Consider the following 24492-nt stretch of genomic DNA (forward strand, 5'->3'; position numbering starts at 1 on the left):
AGATCCAGCAATTCCACTCCTAGGTATTTATCCAAAAGAGATAATAACATTAAATCAAAGGGCTATATGCATCCCTATGTTCATAGCTGCATTATTTACAACAGCCAAATTTTGGAAGCAATCAAAATACCCTTCAACAGATGACTGTATATAAAGTTATGTTATAAGGCAGGGGTAGACAGAATAATGGTTATGCAAAGAGACTCTTATGCCTGAGGCTCCGAAGTCCCAGGTTCAATCCCCTGCACCACCATTAGCCAGAGTTGAACAGTGCTCTCATTAATACATATATATATATATATATATATATATATATGACATATATTCAATTATTACTGAGCAATAAAATAAGATGACATTGTAACCTCTGGGATAAAATGGATGGAACTCAATAAAATAATGCTTAGTGAAGCAAGCAAGATAGTAAAGGACAATTACAGGATGGTTTCACTCATATGTGGAATTTAGATAACTGAACACACATATTTGAAATAAACAAAAAGATAATCCATATTTAGATATTTAGAATGTAGAAAACTGTAGTGGTTATATAGGGGGGTGGGAAGTAGGCACAGACCTTCAGTGGCAGGAAAGCTGTGAAATTATAATGCTATTAACTTATAACCGCATAAGTCACTATTAAGGTTAATATGTCAGGAGGAAAATACATTTAATGGACAGCATTCAGAAACCACAACTCTGCCCAGACCTCCAGCTCTACCAAGTTGAGAAACTTCTCTAAAGAACAAGTAATATCAAAGACCACCTGAGACTGCAACAAGACAAGACTGGGACTACTTTGGGAACCCACCAAGTCACTGGTGAGTGAAAATACATGTGGCTTCCGGACAGAGAGAAGCTTAAGGAGAGATTCCTGGGACTTAAGCCCATATCTACTCCCTAGTGGTAACACTCTGGCAGTTTGTGAGTTGAGGAGCCACCTCCAGTCTGTTTTTACCAACAAAAAGACTGTTAAAGGGAGGAGAGGACTCCCCAAAGACTCACCAAATGCAACTGTGAGTCTCCATTTGCTACTGCCCTCAGAGGCCAGAGCAGCAGGGGGGAAGGCCTGTGCTGATATCAGAAGGCAGAGAACTGACCAGGAAACTCATGAGAAGATCTACACCTCGGTGGTCTAGTGGTGGGGCTGTATAGCGGGAGCCTTTCCACATTGTTCTCCTGATGAGAACATGGTGAATAATTGCCTCAGAACCTACAGACTATAAACAAGACTTGCTTAGAAACTCACAGGGCCCAGCAGTGCTGCCTGGCTTGTCAGAGAATCTGAATTGAACCCAGAGCTTTAGATCCTTGAGGCATGAGAGTCTCTTTGCATAACTACTGTGATATCTCTCCCCTACCCTGCTTTATCTCTTGGTCAGGAGTGAGTGATTAAGCTAAAAAATCTACTTATAGGTAAAAATCTCTCAGGCTACCATAGCCTACAGAGAAAAAAAGAACAAAAGAGGCTTTAATAGTCACTGTGCTTCAACTCAGGGATTGAGATAACATTGAAACAACTGTTAATTTCCACAACTGTAAACTCTTTAAGTACCTTACTTAGACACAAGTTAATCCAGGCAAGAGTGATCAGTGGACTGAGAAGTACTGAGAGAAGGACCTCATAACACACTATAATAATGGTTAAGCCAAGGAGAAACATTGGAGAAATGAACCAGGACAAAAATCCTGCTAAAATCCCCCCAAAGGTAGAAACACAAAAGAATGAGATCAACATCCAAACACTAGCTAAGGAATTTGTCACAGGAGTGAGGAAAGAGTTTGAAGAATTGTAATAAAAAATGCAGAAACAACAAATAAGTCTCTGAAAGAAAGCACTAGCTCTAGGTAATTAGAGATATGAAAGCTGAAATAGATGAGCTAAGAGCACAACTAGCTGAACAAGCTAATACACTATCAGAACAGGGGAAGAAAATAGATGAGCTACAAAAAACAGCAGAGGGAAGAGAGAATAGAATAATGAAGCAGAAAACAGAATTAGCAAGATTGAGGACAAAGTAGAGAAAACTAATAAAGAAGTAAGAGATCTCAAAAAGATATTAAAAGATATTGAAAAAAACAACAGGGACCTATGGGATGACTTCAATAGAAACAATATATGCATTATTGGATTATCATAGGAAGAAAGAGAGGAAAGGGAAGAAATCACTCTACAGGACATAATAGATGAGAACTTCCCTAGTTAGTCTAGACAACATAAAAGAAGCCCACAGGGTCCCAAACAGAATTAACCCAGACCTAAAGACACCAAGACACATCATACTTAGAATGAAATGGTATAAGGATAAATAAAGGATCCTGAAGGCTGAAAGAGAAAAATAAAGACTCACTTATAGAGGAAAACCCTTAATATTTGCAGCAGATTTCTCCACATAAATACTACAGGCCTGAAGAGAATGGCAAGATATCTATCAAGTGCTCAATGAGAAAGGCTTTCAACCAAGACTACTGTATCCTGCCAGACTATCATTCAGACTAGATGGAGGCATTAAAAACCTTCTCAGACAAGCAACAGTTGAAGGAATCAACTATCACCAAGCCTGACACGAAAGAAGTTCTGAAAGCTTACCTATAATCAGATCACCAAAAAATGCCATATATCAGAACACTCTATAAATCTACAATATCCAGAGGGATAAAGAATAAGAAAGCTATCGGGGGAGGGGATACAGAGATCTGGTAGTGGGAATTGTGTGGAGTTGTACCCCTCTTATCCTATGGTTTAGTCAATGTTTCCTTTTATAAGTAAAATTTTTTTTTAATTCCAGAGCTAATCTTATATGTTTCATTCTAGCCTGAGTTCCCAAGTGACAACAATTCAATGTGATGACAGTTTTCTCTGTTTACCTGCCTCAAAAAGATTCTTAGGTCCCACTGAACAAAGGTAAAAACTCTGTGTGCAATCTAATTTTTCAGTATAACTCCATTAAGTAAGCATTACTATAATCCTCATCTTACAGACCAAAAATCCTGAAAATTACAAAAGGCAGATAAATAACTCAAGACCAGTCACCAAGTGAATGACAAACCAACCTGAACAGAAACCTCAGAACATGTACTATTATATTATTTCTAGTTAGAATAGACCCACAGATTGCCAAGGAAATGAGTCTTACCAACTGATGAACAAGCTTTCTGACAGTCTTCCCAGTTGATGAAGTTGTTGGAATTCTTACTGCAGCCTTTATAAATAAAGGGTTTGCATACTTTACGATTAAAATCAAAATGCCAGCGCAATTCAGTAAGTCTACAGTTTCCTGGATCTAGTTTTAGGAAGCAGGGTTCTGAGGGTAAAAAGTACAGATATAGTAGTAAGATAAACAGTAGAAAAAAAGGGAGCAGTTAACACATCAGTCTATATATAGTTCATGGTATTACCATGAAAAAAAAATAATAAAACACAGTCAATAAACTCTAGTTCTGCCCTACTATGAAATAATCTATGCCGCCTAGCAGAACTTAATATCATTTCTACCTTCAAGGGCATATAAGAACACTTTTGAACATGATCTTTCTTCTCTATTTCTCTGATTTTGACAGTGCATGACTTGTTCAGTAATCATATCCAAAGTGCCTAAAGAGGGTTGGAGAGATAGCATAGTAGTTATGCAAAGACTTCCATGCCTGAGGCTCTGGAGGTACCAGCACCACCATAAACCAAAGCTGAGCAGTGCTCTGGGTTAAAAACAAAATGCCTAAAGAAACAGAAATGCCAAGGTGTATCAATAGAAGGTGTGAAATACCAGGGGTGGGGACAGCCCCTCATGTTTTAATTTAGCTTATAGCTAAGCTACATTGCTTCCCTGTTGACATAAAAAATCTTACAGGACATGCACTTCAAAATAGAACACTCTGAGACCATGGTAAAGTACCCCCCCACCCAAAAAAAAAAAAAAAAAGATCACTATTAAGCCCACAAAATGTCAAATACCTACAAGAAACTGTATTTCTCTACTAAGTACAGTTGTGTACTCTTTCTAATAGCCCTCTCTAGATATTATTCACTGAGATGTTCCACCATAGAATTGTCCCTTTTCCTAACAGCACTCAGTACAAATCAAACTTTCAGTTCCTTGAACCCTTGTCCAAATCACCCAACCAAAGTCTAGTTACTATACTAGATTATTTGTAACAGCTGTGAGATGCCTCAGGTTATCTAAGGTTAACATTCTCTCTCACTGAATTATCAACTTGTTCAACTATGATTGTGTTCCAGGTGCTCTTTTGTCAAAGAGCATTTATAATAAACACTTGCATAAATGAATATATATATATATATATATATATATTACTTATAGTTCCCTAGACATTTACATGCTTTCTATACATATTAGATGCTTGGAGTTACCAAAATACCTTTAACTTCCTTGAAGGTCAAGAAGTCCATAAACAACTCTGATAGCTAATTCAACTCACTTTGTTTTGTATTTGCTTATTTGTTTGTTTTGGGGGGTGTTTTGTTTTACCTCCAGGGTTATCATTGAAGCTTGGTACCAGCAATACAAATCCATTGCTCCTGGAGGACATTTATTCCATTTTCTTTGATAAGACAGAGAGAAATTGAGAGAGATGGGGAAGATAGAGAGGGAGAGAGACAGAGAGACACCTGCAGACCAGCTTCACCACTTGTGAAGCGACTCCTCTGCAGGTGGAGTCAACTCATGTTTTCACTTGCTAGCTGTAGTCTCTTGACACATAGTGAGCATGACTATGTGTTATTAGACTAGTTATTAGTGACTGAATGAATGTTGACTCAAAAAATATTAACATCATTATCCTGAAGGTATTCAATATTCTTAAATTTTAAGTTCATTATGCTCAAAGTTTGTGAATGTAATTAGAAAAAAGAGAAAAGCATGAATCCTGTCCTCTTTGGCCATCCAAGGAAATCCTTCAATCAGTTAAGGACACAGCAAAAACAAGGACACCTCAAAAGGCACTATTGACCTCAACTTGTTTTCCATTACCTTGGTATGAATCCATACACTTCCTCTCACAGTTGAAAGAGCAGCACTTCAGATATCCTTCACAATCAGAATCACTATCACATTCTGAAGTGACAGAAACACAAGTGAACCTCTCCTTGGGGCATATTCCTGGTTTATTTACTATAAGAAAGAAATGTCCAAATTTGTATCCTGTAAGACCTTCGGTTCTTTTTTCATGGAAAAGATGAATATCATAATTCAATTTAACCCAATCTTCTACCATCAAGCTTTAATCCTCATTTCTCTTATATTTAGAAATTGCATTATTCTCTCATTATGCTTAGACAATTTAGAACCAGCTGAATCATGATTTTGTGCCCAGGTAGAACTGAAAGGGAATCATTTTGGATATCTAACTTGATAGGAAACCCTTGTCTTAAATCCAGGATTTTTAATTCTTGGTTACTATTTCTCTCTAGCAGGCAAGGAAATTAAGTTAGTTGGGGGATATTAACATATCAGGAACTAAATATCAGAAGATTTTATCTTGGCACTTGATTCTTCGTGAGTTCAAGTCCAATTTGAATCCCTTCAGTGGCTTCTAAAAGGGTAAGAAGTAGTGGATTGTAAGGAACACAGTAAAACTGGTCTGATTTGGGCATCTGAGTCCAACACAGCCAGTTAAATAATCTTGGGAGATATTTAAAAAAATAATAATAATATTGGGGAAAAATATCTTCCTTTGTCCAAGTCATGTTTTCCCTTTGTAAATGAGCATTACAATCTCAAATTTATAAGCTGTTTTTGATAATTAAGTGCAACAATGCCTATAATGTACTACCCTCTAAGAAAATAGAAATTTCAGATTTTCTGAACCCACATTCATGATGAGTATCTAGCGATGCAGATGTCTGCTCCAAAAAGAGGGAGAGAAGCATCAAGAAAACTAATTTCTTCCAAAAGAAGTTGGTGCCCTGGAGAGGAAGAAGATACCTATGTGGATGAGAAGAGGGATAAATAAATATTAGACACAAAACATATGCTGAAGAACCTTAAAGATAGATCACCAACTCCCTTATCAAGTTGAAAAATAGAAACATATGAAACATATGTCTGTCTACAGCCATGAGACAAGTAAAGCAGGCCTTTAGTCTCTGGACCCTCCCAGTGGCCCCACACTACTGTTGTGTCCTTGCTTTTGGGAGACAGGCCACACATGAATGATCACAGTTGGAGGCCCACAGTCACTCCTAGAGAAACCCTTGACACTAGTAAATATGTTTTCTTTGTTCCACTGATGACAAGAAATTGATGGTGTGAGACTTTTAGGAGGGGCTGGCATATTCCACTGGAACTTAGTGTCCCAGGAAAAACCAAAAAAAAAAAAAAAAAATGGTGTTGGGTTTACAAGGACTCCCTCTTATTCCTTCTGCTGTGTCCCAACACTACTTGTACAAGTTTATAATATTTCTAACCACAAAAGCAGATGATATTCTCCATATTCACTCAGGCCTCTGTTTTATATATGCTCCCTCCTAAACCATATACATGCCATACTTTATGTTGGGAAAAATGATAATGATACTACCCTTGGAATAAATGCACTTCAAATGCAGTAGATAGAATAAAGGAGAAAAAGGAGAGAAAGAGATAAAAGAAAATAAGAGTTCTCTTTAATGTCTTTATGTTAAACCATGAATCGTGTCGGTAAAAATTCAGAGGAAGGAATAGAACCATATCCAGGACTCCTGAAGCCAAATTCAAAAAGAAGTGTTTTAAAAATTGCAACAGTCAATCCCCAAACCTATGGACATCTAAACTTTTACAAGGGGTCCCCAAATAGTAAATGGAGAAAGGAGAATCTTTCAACAGATAGTGCTGGGAAAGATGGCTATTTTAAGAGACTAACTAGAGACATAAATATCGGGACTCTGAGTCACTTAGGTTGATGGTGGGGAGTTTTTCCTGGATTTTCCTAGGAGAATGTCTCAAATCCAAATAACTTTTTGATTCCTAATTCTGATTGTTCTAGAGTTTCCCTCAGAATTCCATCAGTGAACATACCTCTTTGCCCAGCTTCTCCAGATAGCCAAGGTTGCTCTTTGAAGTAAACTGAGGATCATTCTGCAATCAAAAGGTCTACTGATAACTAGAAACTAGGGAAACTGTGGATTTCCAGTGTGCAGTTTCTGGGAACTACCAGTAAGACCCTACTATGACCCCATTACATCCCTCTAGTGCTGAGAACTCCTCCACTGGGAGCAAACCCACCTTCAGTTTCTTTTTCCACAACTGAAAGCTACTACTTGCTCATTCCTTCCTCATTCAAACGGTTTGGTATGATTTGCTGCATGGCTACTCACTCAGAAAGTTCAGTCACTAGGTAGTAGATAAAGGTCTCTTTAGTACACTTTGCCTTAAGCTTAGACAGCCTAAAGAGATACCACCTCCAGATACACAACCTCTTATACTACTCCTACATTCTGATACTGAGGAAAGGCAATTTTTAACATATTTATATATTTATTTATAAAATGGAAACACTGACAAGACCGGAGGATAAGAGGGGTACAATTCCCATCATCAGAACTCCATATCCCATCCCCTCCCCTGATAGCTTTCCTATTCTTTAATCCTCTGGGAGTATAGACCCCAGGGTCATTATGAGGTGCAGAAGGTGGAAGGTCTGGCTTCTGTAATTGCTTCCCTGCTAAACATGGGTGTGGGCAGGTGGATCCATACTCCCAGCCTGTCTCTCTATTTCCTTAGTGGGACAAGGATATGTTTATAAATATCCAGTTCTTAAGAGTATTCTAGATATTTATAAACATTAAATATAAATTGAATGGTCCCTCTTCCCCCTCACATTCGGGCTTCCCTTGAGTAGAGATATCGACTCCAGGGATTCAATCACAGGCCTTTCGCTTCACATCCAGTGACTTAACCCCTGGACCACAGCCATGCCGGGGGAAGGTTTCCAGTAATCTTAGTTTCTATCCATAATCATGGAAACCTGCAAGGATCCACTTCCTGCTTCCACTCTCACCTTTCAGATGTATTTGTAAATTATAATGTATTTATATTTATAAACATCAAATATAAATTGACTGCCTGGAAATGCCTTACCTGAACTAGTATCTGTGTTTGAGCCTCAGCATCACATGAGATTATCATGGATGGCTGTGGGGGAGATCTACAGATGGTGAACCTTGCTGTGATGTCTCCTCTCTCTTTTCCATCTCTGTCTGTTGACTTCTCTATCAGAAATTTAAAAATAAAGATTAAAAAAAAGCAGTGGAATCAAGCATCTACAGAGGCTCAGTGCCACACAAAATTGTTAATTATTGACTGTGTTCAGAAAAATTAGCAGTATTTTTAATATTACTCCTTCTACTTTTCCTCTCTTTTCACACATATATCACCTACACACATCTCTGAAGCCTAGAAAGCCTGAGATGTGGATGCCTGCCTGACTGGGTTCTGGTGAGACTTTTCTCTGCTTACAGAGGTCACCATCTTAGCATCCCTTAAAAAAACAAAACTAGCGAAAATATTAATAAGGAAAGAGGAGAAATGGTGGGGTACGTAGGAATGGTTTGGAAAAGTAGGGTACGTAGGGATGGTTTGATCTTTGTCGAGATATGGCATGGAAAGGGAAAAAAGAGGGCAAGAGTGAGATGGAGAATGGAAAACATCTGAAAGGTGTGAGTGGAAGCAGGAAGTGGGTCCTCAGGTTTTCATGATTATGGATAGAAGCTAAGATTACTAGAAACCTTTCCCCTAGCATGGCTGATGGCTATGGTCTAGAGGTTAAGTCACTGGACGTGAAGCTAGAGACCTGTGATCGAATCCCTGGAGTCCAATGTGTCTACTCTAAGGTAAGTGTGAAAGCTAAGTCCTCCTCCTCTCCCTTCCAGAAGGGGGGGGGGGGTAAGAGGGTGCTATACACACACTCCCTCTACACTCTCTCTCTCTTTCTCTTTTAATATATATTTAAAGTAGTTATTTATTTATGAGAAAGAGAGATACAAGTGAACTGACTCCCTGTGAAATTACTCCCTGGCAGGTAGGGAGCTGGGGGCTCAAACTAGGATCCTTATGCTGGTCCTTGCACTTTGTGCCACGTGCGCGTAACCCGCTGCGCTACCACCCCACTTCCTAAGCAAACTGTTTCTAAGACTTGTGAGAACTGTGGTGGTTATCTTTGGAAGGTAGGAGCAGTAGGAATACAGAACTTTTGGTATGGTATGAAACTATACACTGGAATCTGACAATCTTGTACCACACAATTAACAAATTTTATATATATATATATTTATTTATTTTTATTTTCTCTTTTGTTGTCCTTGTTATTTTTCATTGTTGTTGTAGTTATTATTGTTATTGATATTGTCGTTGTTAGATAGGACAGAGAGAAATGGAGAGAGGAGGGGAAGACAGAGAGAGGCAGAGAAAGATAGACACCTGCAGACCTGCTTCACCGCCTGTGAAGCGACTCCCCTGCAGGTGGGGAGCCGGGGGCTCGAACCGGGATCCTTATGCCAACCTTGTGCTTTGTGCCACCTGCGCTTAACCCACTGCGCTACCGCCCGACTAATTAACAAATTTTTTAAAAAATGTAATTTAAAAATAGTGTGGTATTGAACATTTTACATCTACACAGTGTTGTTGTGGAAACGCCTTCAATATTTGATTTCTCTCTAATTAAACTAACATTTCTAGCTTTGTAAGAGAAATTAAATAAATTTCTGTTTAAATTAATATTCCCCTTTTGTATGTCATTAATTTAAAAGGTGTACTTAAGGAAATAGGAAGCTTTCTACACTTTTGGATTGGATAAATCAACATTATTAAAGTTTTGTTGACTGGTTTGTTGGTTGATTGAGACAAAGAGAAGTTGAGAGGAATGGGTAATACAGAGAAGAAAAGAGACAGCTGTAGCACTGCTTCAGCACTCATGAAGCTTTCCCCTGCAGGTAGGGACTGGGGGCTTGAACCTGGATCCTTGCACAGGTTTAATGCACTCTCAATTAAATTCATTACTGCCCAAACTCTGAATCAGCATAATTAAAATGACTATATGCCCAAAACAACATATAGATTTGATGTTATTCACATAAAACTCTAATTAATTTATTTAAGAAATAGGACGGCAACTCCTAAAACTTAGCTGGAGCTATAAAAGACCCATGATCATCAAAGCATTCCTCAGGGGTGGGGGGAATAGAAGTGGTGTCCTAGTGTTGGTACACCTGGTTGAGTACAATGTTACCATCCACAGGGAGCCAGGACTTGTCTCAGGTCCCCACCTGCAAATGGGGAAGATTCATGTGAACATTGAAGAAATGCTTCTGGTGTTTCTCTTCCTCTTTCTCTGTCTCCCCTTTCCCTCTCAATTTCTGTCTCTATCCAATAAAATAAAAACTAAAAAGAATGAAGGCATCATATTTTATGTCAAACTACAGGGTCATAGTAATCAAAACTATGTAGTGCTGGAATAAAAGCATAGACACACACTAAAGCAGAAGAATTGAGAGCCCAGAAATAATCCTCACATCTATAGGCAGTTAATTTATGACAAAGAATTCCAGACAATAAAATGGAGAAAGGATAGGTTTTTTTTTTCTTCAATAAGTGGTATTGGGAAAATTGTGTAGCTACATGTAGAGGAATGAAGCAGAATCAATATGATTCACAAAACAAAACAAAAACAACTCAAAATGGACTGAAGTCTTGAGTGTTGGACTGAAAATTACATAATACATAGAGACAGTTTTGGTAGAACATTCCATGATGTTAGCTTCAGAAAATGTTTTTGGAAATTGAATTCATTGGTAAGAAAAACAAAAAACAAAAATAAACCAATGGAATTATATCAAAAAGCTTTGGCACACAAAAGAAACCATCACTGCTAAACTCTGGTTTATGGTACTCCTGGAGATTGAATTTGAGATCTCAGCCTCAGGCAAGAAAGTTATTTGCATAATCATTACATTACCTCCCAGGTCCCTAGTTTAGGTTGTTTAAAACTGCACATTTGCTGTTATTTTTTTTATATGTTCATTCTATCAGTTACTAAAAGAAGTATGTAAGGATTGTCTGCCAACAGAAGAGGAAATAAAGCAGAATTTGCACTGTTTGGTGTATTGTACCAAAAGGACTCTTGGGGCTGGGGAGGGAGGGCTTTCAGGTCCTGATACATTGAGAAATTTTACACATTGTGCACCAGCATCTCCATTTATAGCTAACTATAAACCATTAATCCCCCCCATAAAGAAAAAAATGAAAATGAAGAAGGAAATACAACGCATACTAAAATAAGCAAATATTTTTAAAAATTAAAAAAAGAAATGTCTACCAGTCAGCTGTGCTTCTGGTTAGTTTATTTGAAACCAAGCCTTCCAAGTAAATCCAAAATGAAACTTTCTGGGAAATTCCAAGTTAATAGCCTTAAATATCAGTCAGTTCCCATTTCTTCAGCTTTCAGAGTGGGCTCAAACTGAAGAACAAACAAATGCAAAAGATTCTCTATGTTCCTTAGTGCATGCAGAGTTGAATGAGAGTGTCCCATCTGCCAAGTAACCCCAGAGTGAACATTAGACTCCTCGCCTGTTTGTATTCTATAGTAATTTAGAGATCAATACTCGAACTATGTAGGTTTTATAGGTATAACAACAGAAACCAAAGGATGCTTTGATAACCCTTAATTGGAGAAAAGTAGAATACTACTACATAAAGTGATTTTTCCTCCTTGACAGGATTAAATATATAATTAGAAGGAAAGAGCACTTGAAGGAAAAGAAAGGTTGTTAACCTACACCTTGTCCCTAACAATGGAAGACAAAATTACAGATTAGGCTGGACATGAATCTGGTATTAATCTCTATGATCCTAGAATATGCCAATTTATAAAACACTAGACAAAAATGAACCAAAGAAGACATATTTATCTCTCAAATACTAATAACTTTCAAAATTATTTTGACCTTCAAATCCATGAGCATGACTATTCTCACTTACTTAGTGCTTTTTCCCAGAGATTTTTTTTTGCCTCCAGGGTTATCTCTAGGACTTGGTGCCTGCCCTACAAACCCACTGCTCCTGTGCCCCTTTTTCCCATTTTGTAGCCTTATTGTTAGTGCTGTTATTGTTGACATTGCTGTTGTTGCTGTTGAATAAGACATAGAGAAACTGAGAGAGGAGGGGAAGACTGAGGGGGAGAGAAAGATAGACACCTGCAGATCTGCTTCACTGCTCACCCCCCCCCCCCACATGGGGAGGCCAGGTCCTGCGACATTGTAGTATGTGTGCATTGTAGTATGTGTGTTCTACCAAGGGAACCACCATATGGCCCCATGGCCCCACAAATCTCTCTCTCTCTGCATATCTCTCTCTGCATATTTCTCTCTCTCTCCTCAATTTATTGTGAGGTTAGTGGTTTACAATACCATTCTTTGCACATGGGGACAATTTCCCATCTCCCCAGGATGGTTTCTGTAAAAAACTCTCACCCCTTGGGAGTTGGGTGGTAGTGCAGCGGGTTATGTGCACATGGCGCGAAGAGCAAGGACCAGCTTAAGGATCCCGGTTCAAGCCCCTGGCTCCCACCTACAGGGGAGTCACTTCATAGGTGGTGAAGCAGATCTGCAGGTGTCTGTCTTTCTCTCGCCCTCTCTGTCTTCCCCTCCTCTCTCCATTTCTCTCTATCCTATCCAACAACAGCGACATCAAAAAATAAATAAATAACTTTAAAAAAAAGAAAACAAACTCTCATCCCCAGCTTAGGTACTTCCCCAACATCACATACCAGGACCTAACCCCACTCCCTACCCCTCCCCTGCCCTCCTTCCCTAGAGTCCTTTGCTTTGGTAAAATATACCAAAATCTCTATATTTTTAACTTGAACCTTCCTAACTAATACACAGAACTCGTTGTAAAGGCAGAGTTAGGTAACTGTGCTTATGAAAAGTTAGGAATAGCTTGGGAATAGCTTCAGGGACTATTTCAGATCGTAATAAGAAATGAAGTCGAGCCAGGTGGTGGCGCACTGGTTGAGCGCCCATGTTAAAGTAAGTGCAAGAGGATCCGGGTTCCAGTCCCTGACCCCTCCACCTACAGGGGGAAAGTTTAACGAGTGGTGAAGCAGGTTTCCAGGTATCTTTCTCCCTCTCTATCACCCTCTTCTGTTTATATTTCTGGCTTTCTCTATGCAATAAATAAAGATAATAAAAAAAATAAAGAAATGAAGTCAGAGGGATGATAAACCAAAAAAAAAAAAAGTAGAGCCCTCAGCTGGGTGTTATCAGTTTATTGGCAAAATTGAGTCATCTCTAGGGTCAAGAAGAGGACAAAGAATGTAGCAAGTAGAGCTTCCTTCCAGTGGGGAGTCAAGCAGCAATCTTCGTTGACCAGAAGTCATTCTTCACCCCACACTAGTGGTAAGCTAACTAGAACTGGTGGTCATCATGGATTTAAAGGGCTCACTGGAAGAGAAAAGTTAAGCAGTTACATGTCAGGAATCCTAGGGGGAGACTTCCATCCCCACACTTAGTAGCACTCTAGGACTAAGAATGTTCCTCATTTAAAATATTTAGAAATGTAAAAATTGAATCCAGTTCTTTTTTATTAATAATACAGACCAGATAGACCAAAGCATCACTCTACCATTTATTTGTTTTTGTCTTTATTGTTTGTATATAGTCTGGTGGATCAAGCCTAGGACCTAGCACAGTCAAATCATACAGACCTGACCCAGGGAGTTACTCACTTCTAGCATCTTTTCCCCAAGAGTTTTGCTGAGTGAACCAAATCTCCTTGGGCCTGAAGCAAGGGACTAATAGGGAAACAAGATTAAGGCAGCAATAACTGGGACCATTGACTGTGGAGCTTAGAACAATCGGGTGGGTAACACTTAGAGGGAATTTAAGAGAGTGAAAATGGTTGAGCTCCCCATGTTGATATAATTTGTAGTGAGTAATTTGACTGGGTATGAAGAAAGGGAAGTACTGCTTTATACTGCCAACTTCTTTGGCCAGGACTTCACTGAATTGCAGGGGTGCAGTTTCCTTCCTTTCTCTTCTCTTCTTTTTTTCCCAAGTCATTTCTTTCATTTGTGATACAAGGTTATAAAACAACAGGATATAGTTCTAATCACCAAAATTCTGTGTCTCCACCCCCCGCAACAATAACCATCATTGTTCTCACAAAGTCTTAGATAATTTATTTACTTCTGATTTTTTGTTTTTAATTTTTGCAAGTTCATGTGTTTCATTTCTCTGGATTTCACATATGAGTGAAACCATTTGGTAGTTGTCTTTCACCCCTTTGCTTATTTCTCTAGGCATAATCACTTCCAGCTCCAACAGGATTTCAGGTTTTATGCTTTTGTTTTCTTTTGTTTTGTTTTGTTCTGTTCTGTTTTTACCAGAGTGCTAATCAGCTCTGGTTTGTGGTGGTCCAGGGGATTGAACCTGGGACTTCAGAGCCTCAGGTATAAGAGTCTCTTTGCAAGGATTTCAGTTTTCCACAAATTCCAGGCCAGAATTTCTGAGACTGAGGAAGCAAGCCCATGCTCAGTCCCAGTCTTCCCAACCCAACCAACTTACTCATTGTCCAAGCAGATGTTTCCACAATAAGTCCAACAGCATGTATGATTTGGATATGAACACTTCTCCAATCTAGTGCACCTTTTAGCACAGTAGTCTTCCGGAGGCTGTACCCAGCACTGACTAATTTCTCTGTTTCCAGCTGAAATTGAGATGCAAAGGTTAGCAGTTCCATCCATGCTACAACACAGGGAAGAAAACCTTCTCAAGCTTAACATTCTTGAGCTGGTCTGAACTGAAAACTGCAAAGTACTTCTTTTTCTCTCAAAGTAGTTCTCTTCCATTCACGTGTAAGAACTTTCTTCAAATTCTAGCCAGAATTTTTGCACAGGAGGCCATCTTTGCATGGCATGCTCCCAAGGCATTGCAGGCCATTGGAGATGTAGGACAAACCTCACCAAGTCTGTTTTTATATAACATTAGATTTTAATGACTTTAACATCCTCAAATTCTGATTTTCATATCCACTTTGCAAAATAGGAAACTGAGCTCAGGAATGTATGAAACCCAATTTTCCTCCTTTCTACTCACCTTTCTTCTATTAACACCTGAACACTCTTCAAAGTTCCTGTCTTTCACTGGATCACATCCTCCCCTGTCCAATCCCTCAGTAACCCTATTTTCTTATTATATTACTCCAAATTTTGGCACACTAAGAACTCCATATTTGTCTTTGTCTGTTTGCCATGTCTTAAAAGATTCTCACCCTCAAGTTAAGTGAATGTGTTAAATACACTCTTTTGGTATTCACCAAAAATATAGATTAGGTGGAGATAGTCTGAAAATAAAGGCGGAGAAGGAATTTCTGCATTAATGGAAACTGGAAAATATTATTTCCTGTTAGTATATGAAATATAGACACTAGCTATGTGCCCCTTCCACATATCCATCATTGCTTTCAAAACTGGAAATAAGGACTTGAAAGGATACCATATTGGGGCCATCCAATCTGTTCTTTTTTACAATGCCTCTAGTTTAATGAGGATTCTGCTATTTTATCATATATATATATATATACTTATATATACTACATATGGTGGGTTTTTTTAGTCAGAGCACTGATTAGGTCTGGCTTATAGTGGTTTGGGGGACTGAACCTGAGGCTCTGGATCCTCAAGTATGAACATCTTTTTATATAACCACTATGCTATCTCCTCTACCCTCTGCTATTTTATAGATCGACCCTACCCCCTGGAAATGCAGACCCTTTATCAGTGTTTTCCAGACATCCCTGGCCTTTCCATGCCACCTACAAGATTTACTCCTGAAGTCTCCTTGCACAGGCAGAGGCATCACAGACTCATAGATGAACATAAGTAGCAGAGCCCGAGGTTCCATGGTAGTCTCCATGTATGCTTGGGTTAACTTCTATCAGAAGGCTAGTGTTTTCACAGTATGCTAGAGATAAAAGCAGAACAAAGGAGAACAGAGTAGGAAGAGAGAGAACACATTTGTGAATACTGTGTTATTGCTTCTCCCATTTTTCCTTTTTACCCTTTGGTACCTAATAGCATGTCAAACTAACTTGAGCTTCATCCCTATTTTTCATTACAGTCCTTTCCTTTACAAAGTTATTTCTCTTTAAAATGCATTTTTAAGTAGAACCTGGACTGGGTTTGGTGTAGGGAGGCAGGAAAAGCAGGGGGTTTTCAGGTCCTGGTGCATGATGGTGGAAGAGGACCTAGGGTGGGGGTGAAAGTGCTTTGCAGAAAACTGAGAATTTTTACACATGTACCAAGAACTATACTTTGTTTTATTGATTCCCCCAATAAAAATAAATAAAAAATAAAAGTAAAATGCATTGTTTTTTTCAGATTACAAAGATGCTGATCTTTAAACTCTATAGACTGTAAAAATAAAAAAGATAAAATGGATTAAGTATTAGTAATTCCATCAACCACAAAGTACTAGTATCTGTGTAGACTTGTATGTTATAGGCAATAATTTTTATGAAATTGGAATAATAGAATATATTGTGTCCTTTGTCTTTGTCTGTTTGCCATGATTCTATATATTAAGAATAAATTGATTTTTTTTTGTTGAAGAACATAAGCAACCGTATCATATAGTGAAAGATTTAGTGAACACCCGAGAGGTAGATTTATGAGTTATGAGATAGCTTAGTTAGCAGAACTAGAGAAAAAATGATATCTAAGAACTACTTTGGGGGGGACTCAAATTTTTCAATTAGATAGACTGTCTAAAATTGAAGTAGTGTTCAAGAATAGGATTGTTAATAGTAAAGGAAATTTTACTGATTTTGAGACAAGGGCAAAAGGAAATCTGGGAGTAAAAAGGGGGGAAACCCTTTAAATGTACTATATTAGAAGTTTGGGGGCTCCCACTCTTGAATGATTAGATCTACTCCCTTAATCTTTTCTATTCAAAGCCCATCTCCTTTTTTTTTTTTATTGGGGAATTAATGCTTTACATTCAATAGTAAATACAATAGTTTGTATATGCATAACATTCCCCAGATTCCCATTTAACAATACAACCCCCCACTATTTCATTCATCATTTTTCATGGACCTGTATTCTCCCCACCCACCCACCCACCCCAGAGTCTTTTACTTTGGTGTAATACTCCAATTCCATTTCAGGTTCGACTTGTGTTTTCTTTTCTAATCTTGTTTTTCAACTTCGGCCTGAGAGTGAGGTCATCCCATATTCATCCTTCTGTTTCTGACTTATTTCACTCAACATGATTTTTTCAAGGTCCATCCAAGATCGGCTGAAAATGGTGAAGTCACCATTTTTTACAGCTGAGTAGTATTCCATTGTGTATATATACCACAACTTGCTCAGCCACTCATCTGTTGTTGGACACCTGGGTTGCTTCCAGGTTTTGGCTATTACAAATTGTGCTGCCAAGAACATATGTGTACACAGATCTTTTTGGATGGATGTGTTGGGTTCCTTAGGATATATCCCCAGGAGGGGAATTGCAGGGTCATAGGGTAGGTCCATTTCTAGCATTCTGAGAGTTCTCCAGACTGTTCTCCACAGAGGTTGGACCCATTGGCATTCCCACCAGCAGTGCAGGAGGGTTCCTTTGACCCCACACCCTCTCCAGCATTTGCTGCTGTTACCTTTTCCGATGTGTGACATTCTCACAGGAGTGAAGTGATATCTCATTGTTGTCTTGATTTGCATTTCTCTGACAATCAGAGACTTGGAGCATTTTTTCATGTGTTTCTCGGCCTTTTGGATCTCTTCTGTGGTGAATATTCTGTCCAAGTCCTCCCCCCATTTTTGGATGGGGTTATTTGTTGTCTTGTTGTTGAGTCTGGCAAGCTCTTTATATATGTTGGTTATTAAACTCTTATCTGATGTATGGCATGTAAAGATCTTCTCCCATTCTGTGAGGGGTCTCTTGGTTTGGGTAGTGGTTTGTTTTGCTGTGAAGAAGCTTTTTAATTTGATGTAGTCCCATAGGTTTATACTTGCCTTAGTCTTCCTTGTAATTGGATTCGTTTCATTGAAAATGTCTTTAAAATTTATGCGGAAAAAATTTCTGCCAATATTTTCCTCTAAGTATCTGATAGTTTCTGGTCTAACATTCAAGTCCTTGATCCACTTGGAATTTACTTTTGTATTTGGTGAAATACAGTGATTCAGTTTCATTCTTCTGCATGTTTCAACCCATTGTTTCCAACACCATTTGTTGAAGAGACTCTGCTTTCCCCATGTAATCGTCTGGGCCCCTTTGTCAAAGATTAGATGTCCATACGTGTGGGGCCTCATTTCTGGGCTCTCAATTCTATTCCACTGGTCAGTGTGTCTGTTCATGTTCCAGTACCAAGCAGTTTTGATGACAATGGCCCTATAATACAGTTTGAGATCTGGGAGTGTGATGCCTCCGGTTCTGTTCTTTCTTCTCAAGATTGTTTTGGCAATTCTAGGTCTTTTCTGGTTCCAAATAAACATTTGTAGCATTTTTCTATTCTCCTAAAAAATGTGCTTGGGATCTTGATGGGGATAGCATTAAATTTGTAGATGGCTCTGGGTAATATATTCATTTTGATGATGTTAATTCTTCCAACCCATGAACATGGAATATCTTTCCACTTCTTTGTGTCTTTTTTAATTTCTTTGAGTAGTGACTCATAATTTTCAGTATACAAGTCTTTCACTTCTTTGGTTAGGTTGACTCCTAGATATTTTATTGTTTTTGTTGCTATAGAAAAAGGAACTGATTTCTGGATTTCAATTTCTTCTAACTTCTTCTAACTTAGTGTTTGCATAGAGGAATGCCACTGACTTTTGAATGTTAATTTTATAGCCTGACACATTACTGTATTGCCTGATGATTTCCAAAAGCTTCTTGCTGGATTCCTTAGGTTTTTCCATGTATACTATCATCATGTCATCTGCAAATAAGGAGACTTTGACTTCTTCTCTTCCAATCTGTATGCCTTTAATTCCTTGCTCCTGCCTGATTGCTATGGCAAGACCTTCCAACACTATGTTGAATAGTAATGGTGATAGTGGGCAGCCCTGTCTAGTACCTGATCTGAGGGGAAATGCTTTCAGTTTTTCACCATTGAGTATGATGTTGGCTGTAGGTTTGCTATATATAGACTCCACTATCTTCAGGAATTTTCCACCTATTCCCATTTTGTGTAGTGTTTTGATCATAAAGGGATGTTGTATTTTGTCAAAGGCTTTCTCTGCATCTATTGATATGACCATGTGGTTTTTGGTCTTGCTTTTGTTGATATGGTGGATCACATTGATTGATTTATGTATATTAAACCAACCTTGCATGCCTGGGATAAACCCCACTTGGTCATGATGAACAATCTTTTTGATATACTGCTGTATCAGGTTGGCTAGAATTTTGTTCAATATTTTCACATCTATGTTCATCAGAGATATTGGTCTGTAATTTTCTTTTTTGGTTGTGTCCCTGTCTGCTTTTGGTATCAGGGTGATGTTGGCTTCATAGAAGCTGGCAGGGAGTATTCCAGTGTCTTCAATCTTCTGGAAGACTTTTAAAAGTAGAGGTATTAGTTCTTCTTTGAAAGTTTTGTAGAATTCATTTGTAAAACCATCTGGTCCAGGACTTTTATTTTTGGGAAGATTTTTGATAACTGTTTCAATTTCATTAGCTGTGATGGGCCTGTTCATGTTATCCACTTCCTCTTTACTTAGTTTTGGAAGTTGGTAGATATCTAGGAAATCATTCATTTCTTCCAGGTTCTCTAGCTTGGTGGCATATAGTTGTTCATAGAAGCCTCGCATGATATGTTGAATTTCTGCAGTGTCTGTTGTGATATCTCCTCTTTCATTTGCTATCTGATTTATTTGTGTCTTCTCCCTTTTTTGTTTTGTGAGTCTGGCTAAAGGTTTGTCAATTTTGTTTACTCTTTCGAAGACCCATCATTTACTTTCATTGATCTTTTGTATGGTTTTCCTATTCTCAATGTTATTTATTTCTGCCCTAACTTTAGTGATTTCTGTCCTTCTCGTTGCTTTAGGGTTCCTTTGTTGTTCTTCTTCTAGGTCTTTAAGATGTGCAATCAGGCTGTTTATTTGTGCCTTTTCTTGTTTCCTAATGTGTGCTTGTATAGCTATGATAGCTTGTGTCTTCATTTTCATTGAACTCTCGAAACATTTTGATTTCTTCCTTGATTTCCTCTTTGACCCAGAAGATGTTAAGAAGTGTACTGTTGAGCTTCCACATTTTGGGACTGTTACTAATCTTTTGTTGATTGTTAAGTGTTAGTTTAATTCCACTGTGGTCTGAGAAGATGCTTGGGAAGATTTCAGTGCTCTTGAATTGGCTGATGCTGTCTTTTTGGCCTAACATATCCTTGAGAATGATCCATGTGGATTTGAGTAAAATGTGTATTCCAGTTTCTTGGGATGAATGACTCTGAAAATGTCCAATAGTGCTAGTTTATCTATCTCTTCATTTAGCTCCCTTATGTCTTTACTGATTTTCTTCCTGGATGATCTGTCAAGTTGAGATAGTGGGGTGTTGAAGTCCCCTACTATGATTGTGTTACTGTTAATATATTGCTGTAGCTCTTTCAGTAGAAGTTTGATGTATTTAGATGGCTTCTCATTGGGTGCATAGATATTAATAATTAATAAGTTAAGTCCTCTTGATTGACTGATCCTCTGACCATTAAGTAGTGTCCATTCCTATCTTTTTTAGTCTTATCTATTTTCAAGTCTATCATGTCAGATATGAGAATAGCTGTTCCTGCCCTTTTTTGTGGGCCATTGGCTTGTATGATAGTTTTCCATCCTTTCACTTTAAGTCTGTGTTTGTCTTGTTGAGTTAGGTGAGTTTCCTGTAGACAACATATTGTTTGGTTGTGTTTTCTGATCCATCTTCCTACTCTGTGTCTTTTAATAGGTGAATTCAGGCCATTGACATTTATTGATATCAAAGACTGAAGATATTTTAACGCTATTCTTGTAGAGTTTTAGAGTGTTTTGATATATGTCCTATTTGTGGTGGTCTGGTTGTTTATAGGAGACCTTTCAGAACTTCTTTCAGGGCAGGCTTGGTGATGATTGCTTCCTTCAACTGTTGCTTGTCTGAGAAGGTTTTGATGCTTTCATCTAGTCTGAATGACAGTCTAGCAGGATATAGTATTCTTGGCTGAAAGCCTTTCTCATTGAGCACTCGATAGATATCTTGCCATTCTCTTCTGGCCTGTAGTGCTTGTATGGAGAAGTCTGCTGCTAATCTTATGGGTTTTCCTTTGTAGGTGACTCTTTGTTTTTCTCTTGCAGCCTTGAGGATCCTTTCTTTATCCTTATTCCTTTCCAATCTAAGTATGACATGTCTTGGTGTCTTTAGGTCTGGGTTAATTCTGTTTGGGACCCTCTGGGCTTCTTGAATATTTATGTCTTTGGTGTTGTCTAGACTAGAGAAATTTTCAGCTATTATGGCCTGGAGAATGCTTTCTTCCTCTCCTTCTCTTTCTTCCTCTGGTAAGCCAATAATGCGTATATTGTTTCTTTTGAAGTCATCCCATAGGACTCTGTTGTTGTTTTCAGCATCTCTTAATCTCTTTTTGAGATCTCTTACTTCTTTTTTAGTTGTCTCTAATTCATCCTCAATCTTGCTAATTCTGTTTTCAGCCTCATAGATTCTATTCTCTCTGCCCTCTACTGCTTTCTGGAGTTCATCTATTTTGTTGCCCTGCTCTGATACTGTTTTAGCTTGTTCAGCTCGTTGCATTCTTAGCTCAGCGATTTCAGCTTTCAGCTCTCTAATAACCATGAGATAATTAGAATTTTCTTCCATTTTCTCATTTGTTGTTCCTGCATTTCTGATTACAATTTTTTCAAATTCTTTACTCACTCCCATTATTATTTCCTTAGCTAATGTTTGGATGTTGAACTTGTTGTTTTGTGCTTCACCCTCTGGAGGACTTTTAGCTGGACTCTTGTCCTGGTTCGAGTCTCCAATATTTTTTCTTGTTGTTTTAACCATTTTATATATGTTAACAGTTTTTTCAATCTCTGAGTTGGAGCTCAGTGGTGTAAAAGCCTCTTTTTTTTCTTCCCTGTAGGCTATGGGAGCCTGAGGACTTTTAAACTATCAATAGGCTTCTTAGCTTAATCACTGACTCCTTACCAAGAGATAAAGCAGGGTGTGGCAGAGATAATCTAGTGGTTATGTAAGAGACTTTCACAGCCCCTCAGCTATGTCACCGAGGTATAGGTCTTCTCCTGAGTTTCCCAGTTAGATCTCTGTCCCCTGGTGTCCCTCCCTGTTGCTGCTCCAGATTCTGAGGGTAGTAGCAATGGAGACTCAGAGTTGCACTTAGTGAGTCTCTGGGTCGTCCTTTCCTCCCTTCAGCTGTCCCCTTGTTGTGAAGCATACTGGAGGTGGTGTCTCCACTGATAAACTGTTGAACTGTTAGCAGCCACTTAATCTCTCCTTAGGCCTCTCTCTCCTCTCTGTCACCAGCCACGCGTGTTTGTACTCACGGGTGATTTACTGGGTTCCTGTGGTCATTCTAGTCCTGTCTTGTTTCAGTCCGGGTGGTCTCCTTTGGTATTCCTAGTTGATCCAGGAGAGGAGAGGAGAGGAGAGGAGAGGAGAGAAAGCCATCTGCTGCTCATAGCTCCACCTCCGGAAGTCGTAGCCCAACTCCTTCTAACCTGCTTCTGTTTGTCTTGATGAGGGAACACCATGTGTGAAAGAGTTGAGATCTCATTTATCACTGGGCAGCACTTATATCAAATGATACAACTTAATCAGTGAGGCTTCAGTGCAAACGAGACCTATTTTTGAGCATGACAGGCTTCCAGAAATTCAATAAACTGCTTATATTTTTGCATTAGGTAAGATGATAGCTAAGGCAAGGATATCCACTCCTTGGGCCCCAAAGTACTCTGATGCTCTGGAATCAGCACATAACAAAGACAGGTGTGCAATGTAGGCACTCATTACCCATTTAGAGGTGGGGATTTAAGATCTAGGGTAAGTTGCATGAAAGCGAACATGAATTAGGATGGGCATCTGGATGTCTGCCAACTACCACCAAAAACCAAGGAGACAAACAAAAATGCAATAAATGCAAGGCAATTAGTTCTGTGGAGTGGTTTGTTTGCATTTTAAAATGTCGCTTTTAGCCCAAGCTTTCTAGAGTTCTGAAACTTGTTAATTCATAAATATTCCAGTTTTCACAGTCCTTTACTTGTACTTAGAGAGTGTTCAGGATCCTGGAGTTCATCAGTTCCACCTTATTTGCATACCTTGAGTGTACCAAACACTCCCAGAGGAGAGAAATGCCTTTATTACTAGGTTTAGTACTACTTATTTACAGAGGTCTGAGTGAATTCTTTGATCACCCAAGGTGGAATGTTGATATTGACAAATACCCAAGGCATCACTAGTGCTATCCCCCCAAAATTGGAATACTGGGATTTTTCAAATAATAGTTTAAAAAATATAGTATTCTGTATTTACTATTTGAGCCCACTGTTAAAATTCAATCTGATTACTAATTTGAAGTCTTAAGTTCTTAGATTGAAGGAATTTATACTAAGAATTATGATCTATGCATCAAAAAAATCACTACCAGGCCACCCCATCACTTAGAGCCCTAGTCAGGGAGTCCTGGGGATTCCCACACAGACATGATGGGCCTAGACTCCTAACAGATCCCTCTCTCCACTGTCACGGGTCATCTCCATCAGGAACAACATAATGGACCCCTTGGAGGGCCCCTATCCTTGTCCTCAATATAGATAAACAATGGTAAGGACTGTTCCATTCTTTCTCCATAGGAAGATTGGATACTCTACTTACCACCCAAGGAAGATGGGTCCTGAAATAAGTGCAACTTGGAATGTTCCTAGCTGTGACCACAGAATGCAAGCTCAGACCTACAGGGATGCAGAGGTTACATAGGCTTCTGTGCTGAATATGGGTCCCAGATCAAATAGATGGGGTTTACAGTTAACAATATGTATGTACTTTCCCCATAAGTGGGAGCTACTCTCTTCCCTGATCTAGCTTTCTAGTCATATTTCCAACTATGACACCATCTTCCCAGACAATACCTTGGGTCCACCTGCATATCAGAGGTCAGGCTCAGGCAAAAACTTGTAAAGTCAGGACAACTCAAAATATACTTAAAATAGACTTACTAAGTTTTTCCAAAACAGAGACCCCAAATCTTCATCTGCAATGTTCCAGCCTTGAGGTTCATGATTAGTCAACAATTTGTTTGGCTTTATATGTTAACTCTTTTTCAGCCACCAGGTTCCAGATGCTACCATGATGCCAACTGGACGTCCCTGGGCAGATGACCCCACCAATGTGTCCTGGATTCCCACCTCCTCAGACCCCTGCCCCACTAGGGAAAGAGAAAGACAGGCTGGGAGTATGGATCTACCTGCCACAGTCCATGTTAAGCAGGGAAGCAATTACAGAAGCCAGACCTCCCACCTTCTATACTC

General features: G+C 38.8%; 2 protein-coding genes across 2 annotated transcripts in view; both read right to left on the reverse strand.

Moving 5' to 3' along the window:
• The window catches only part of WFDC8 (WAP four-disulfide core domain 8), a 30508-nt gene extending 22043 nt beyond the window's left edge, over positions 1 to 8465 (reverse strand). The window contains exons 1-5 of the mRNA XM_007538535.1: positions 8454 to 8465; positions 7014 to 7073; positions 5791 to 5860; positions 4989 to 5129; positions 3138 to 3305 (exon numbers count right to left, since the gene is read on the reverse strand). Coding sequence (XP_007538597.1) covers positions 3138 to 3305; positions 4989 to 5129; positions 5791 to 5860; positions 7014 to 7073; positions 8454 to 8465 — 451 coding nt within the window. The remainder of the gene's footprint in view (positions 1 to 3137; positions 3306 to 4988; positions 5130 to 5790; positions 5861 to 7013; positions 7074 to 8453) is intronic.
• Positions 8466 to 13392: 4927 nt separating this feature from the next.
• On the reverse strand, positions 13393 to 15892 carry LOC107523545 (protein WFDC9). Its single transcript, XM_016194994.1, has 3 exons — positions 15808 to 15892; positions 14555 to 14696; positions 13393 to 13432 (listed from the first exon to the last, which is right to left on the reverse strand). The coding sequence occupies exons 1-3, from the start codon at positions 15890 to 15892 to the stop codon at positions 13393 to 13395; spliced, it is 267 nt and encodes an 88-aa protein (XP_016050480.1).
• Positions 15893 to 24492: the final 8600 nt, after the last annotated feature.

This window comes from Erinaceus europaeus, chromosome 1, assembly GCF_950295315.1.
Source record: "Erinaceus europaeus chromosome 1, mEriEur2.1, whole genome shotgun sequence".
Lineage (NCBI taxonomy): Eukaryota > Metazoa > Chordata > Mammalia > Eulipotyphla > Erinaceidae > Erinaceus > Erinaceus europaeus.

Bases quoted from the DNA above. Each gene is read 5' to 3' on its own strand.
- LOC107523545 (XM_016194994.1), bottom strand. From the start codon at position 15,892: ATGGAACCTCGGGCTCTGCTACTTATGTTCATCTATGAGTCTGTGATG. The intron at 14,697-15,807 runs GTAGGTGGCATG...TCTCAATTTCAG, and splicing joins AGACTTCAGGAGTAAATCTT to CTGGAAACAGAGAAATTAGT. The intron at 13,433-14,554 runs GTAAGTTGGTTG...TTTCTCTTCCAG, and splicing joins AACATCTGCTTGGACAATGA to TGAGCCCTTTAAATCCATGA.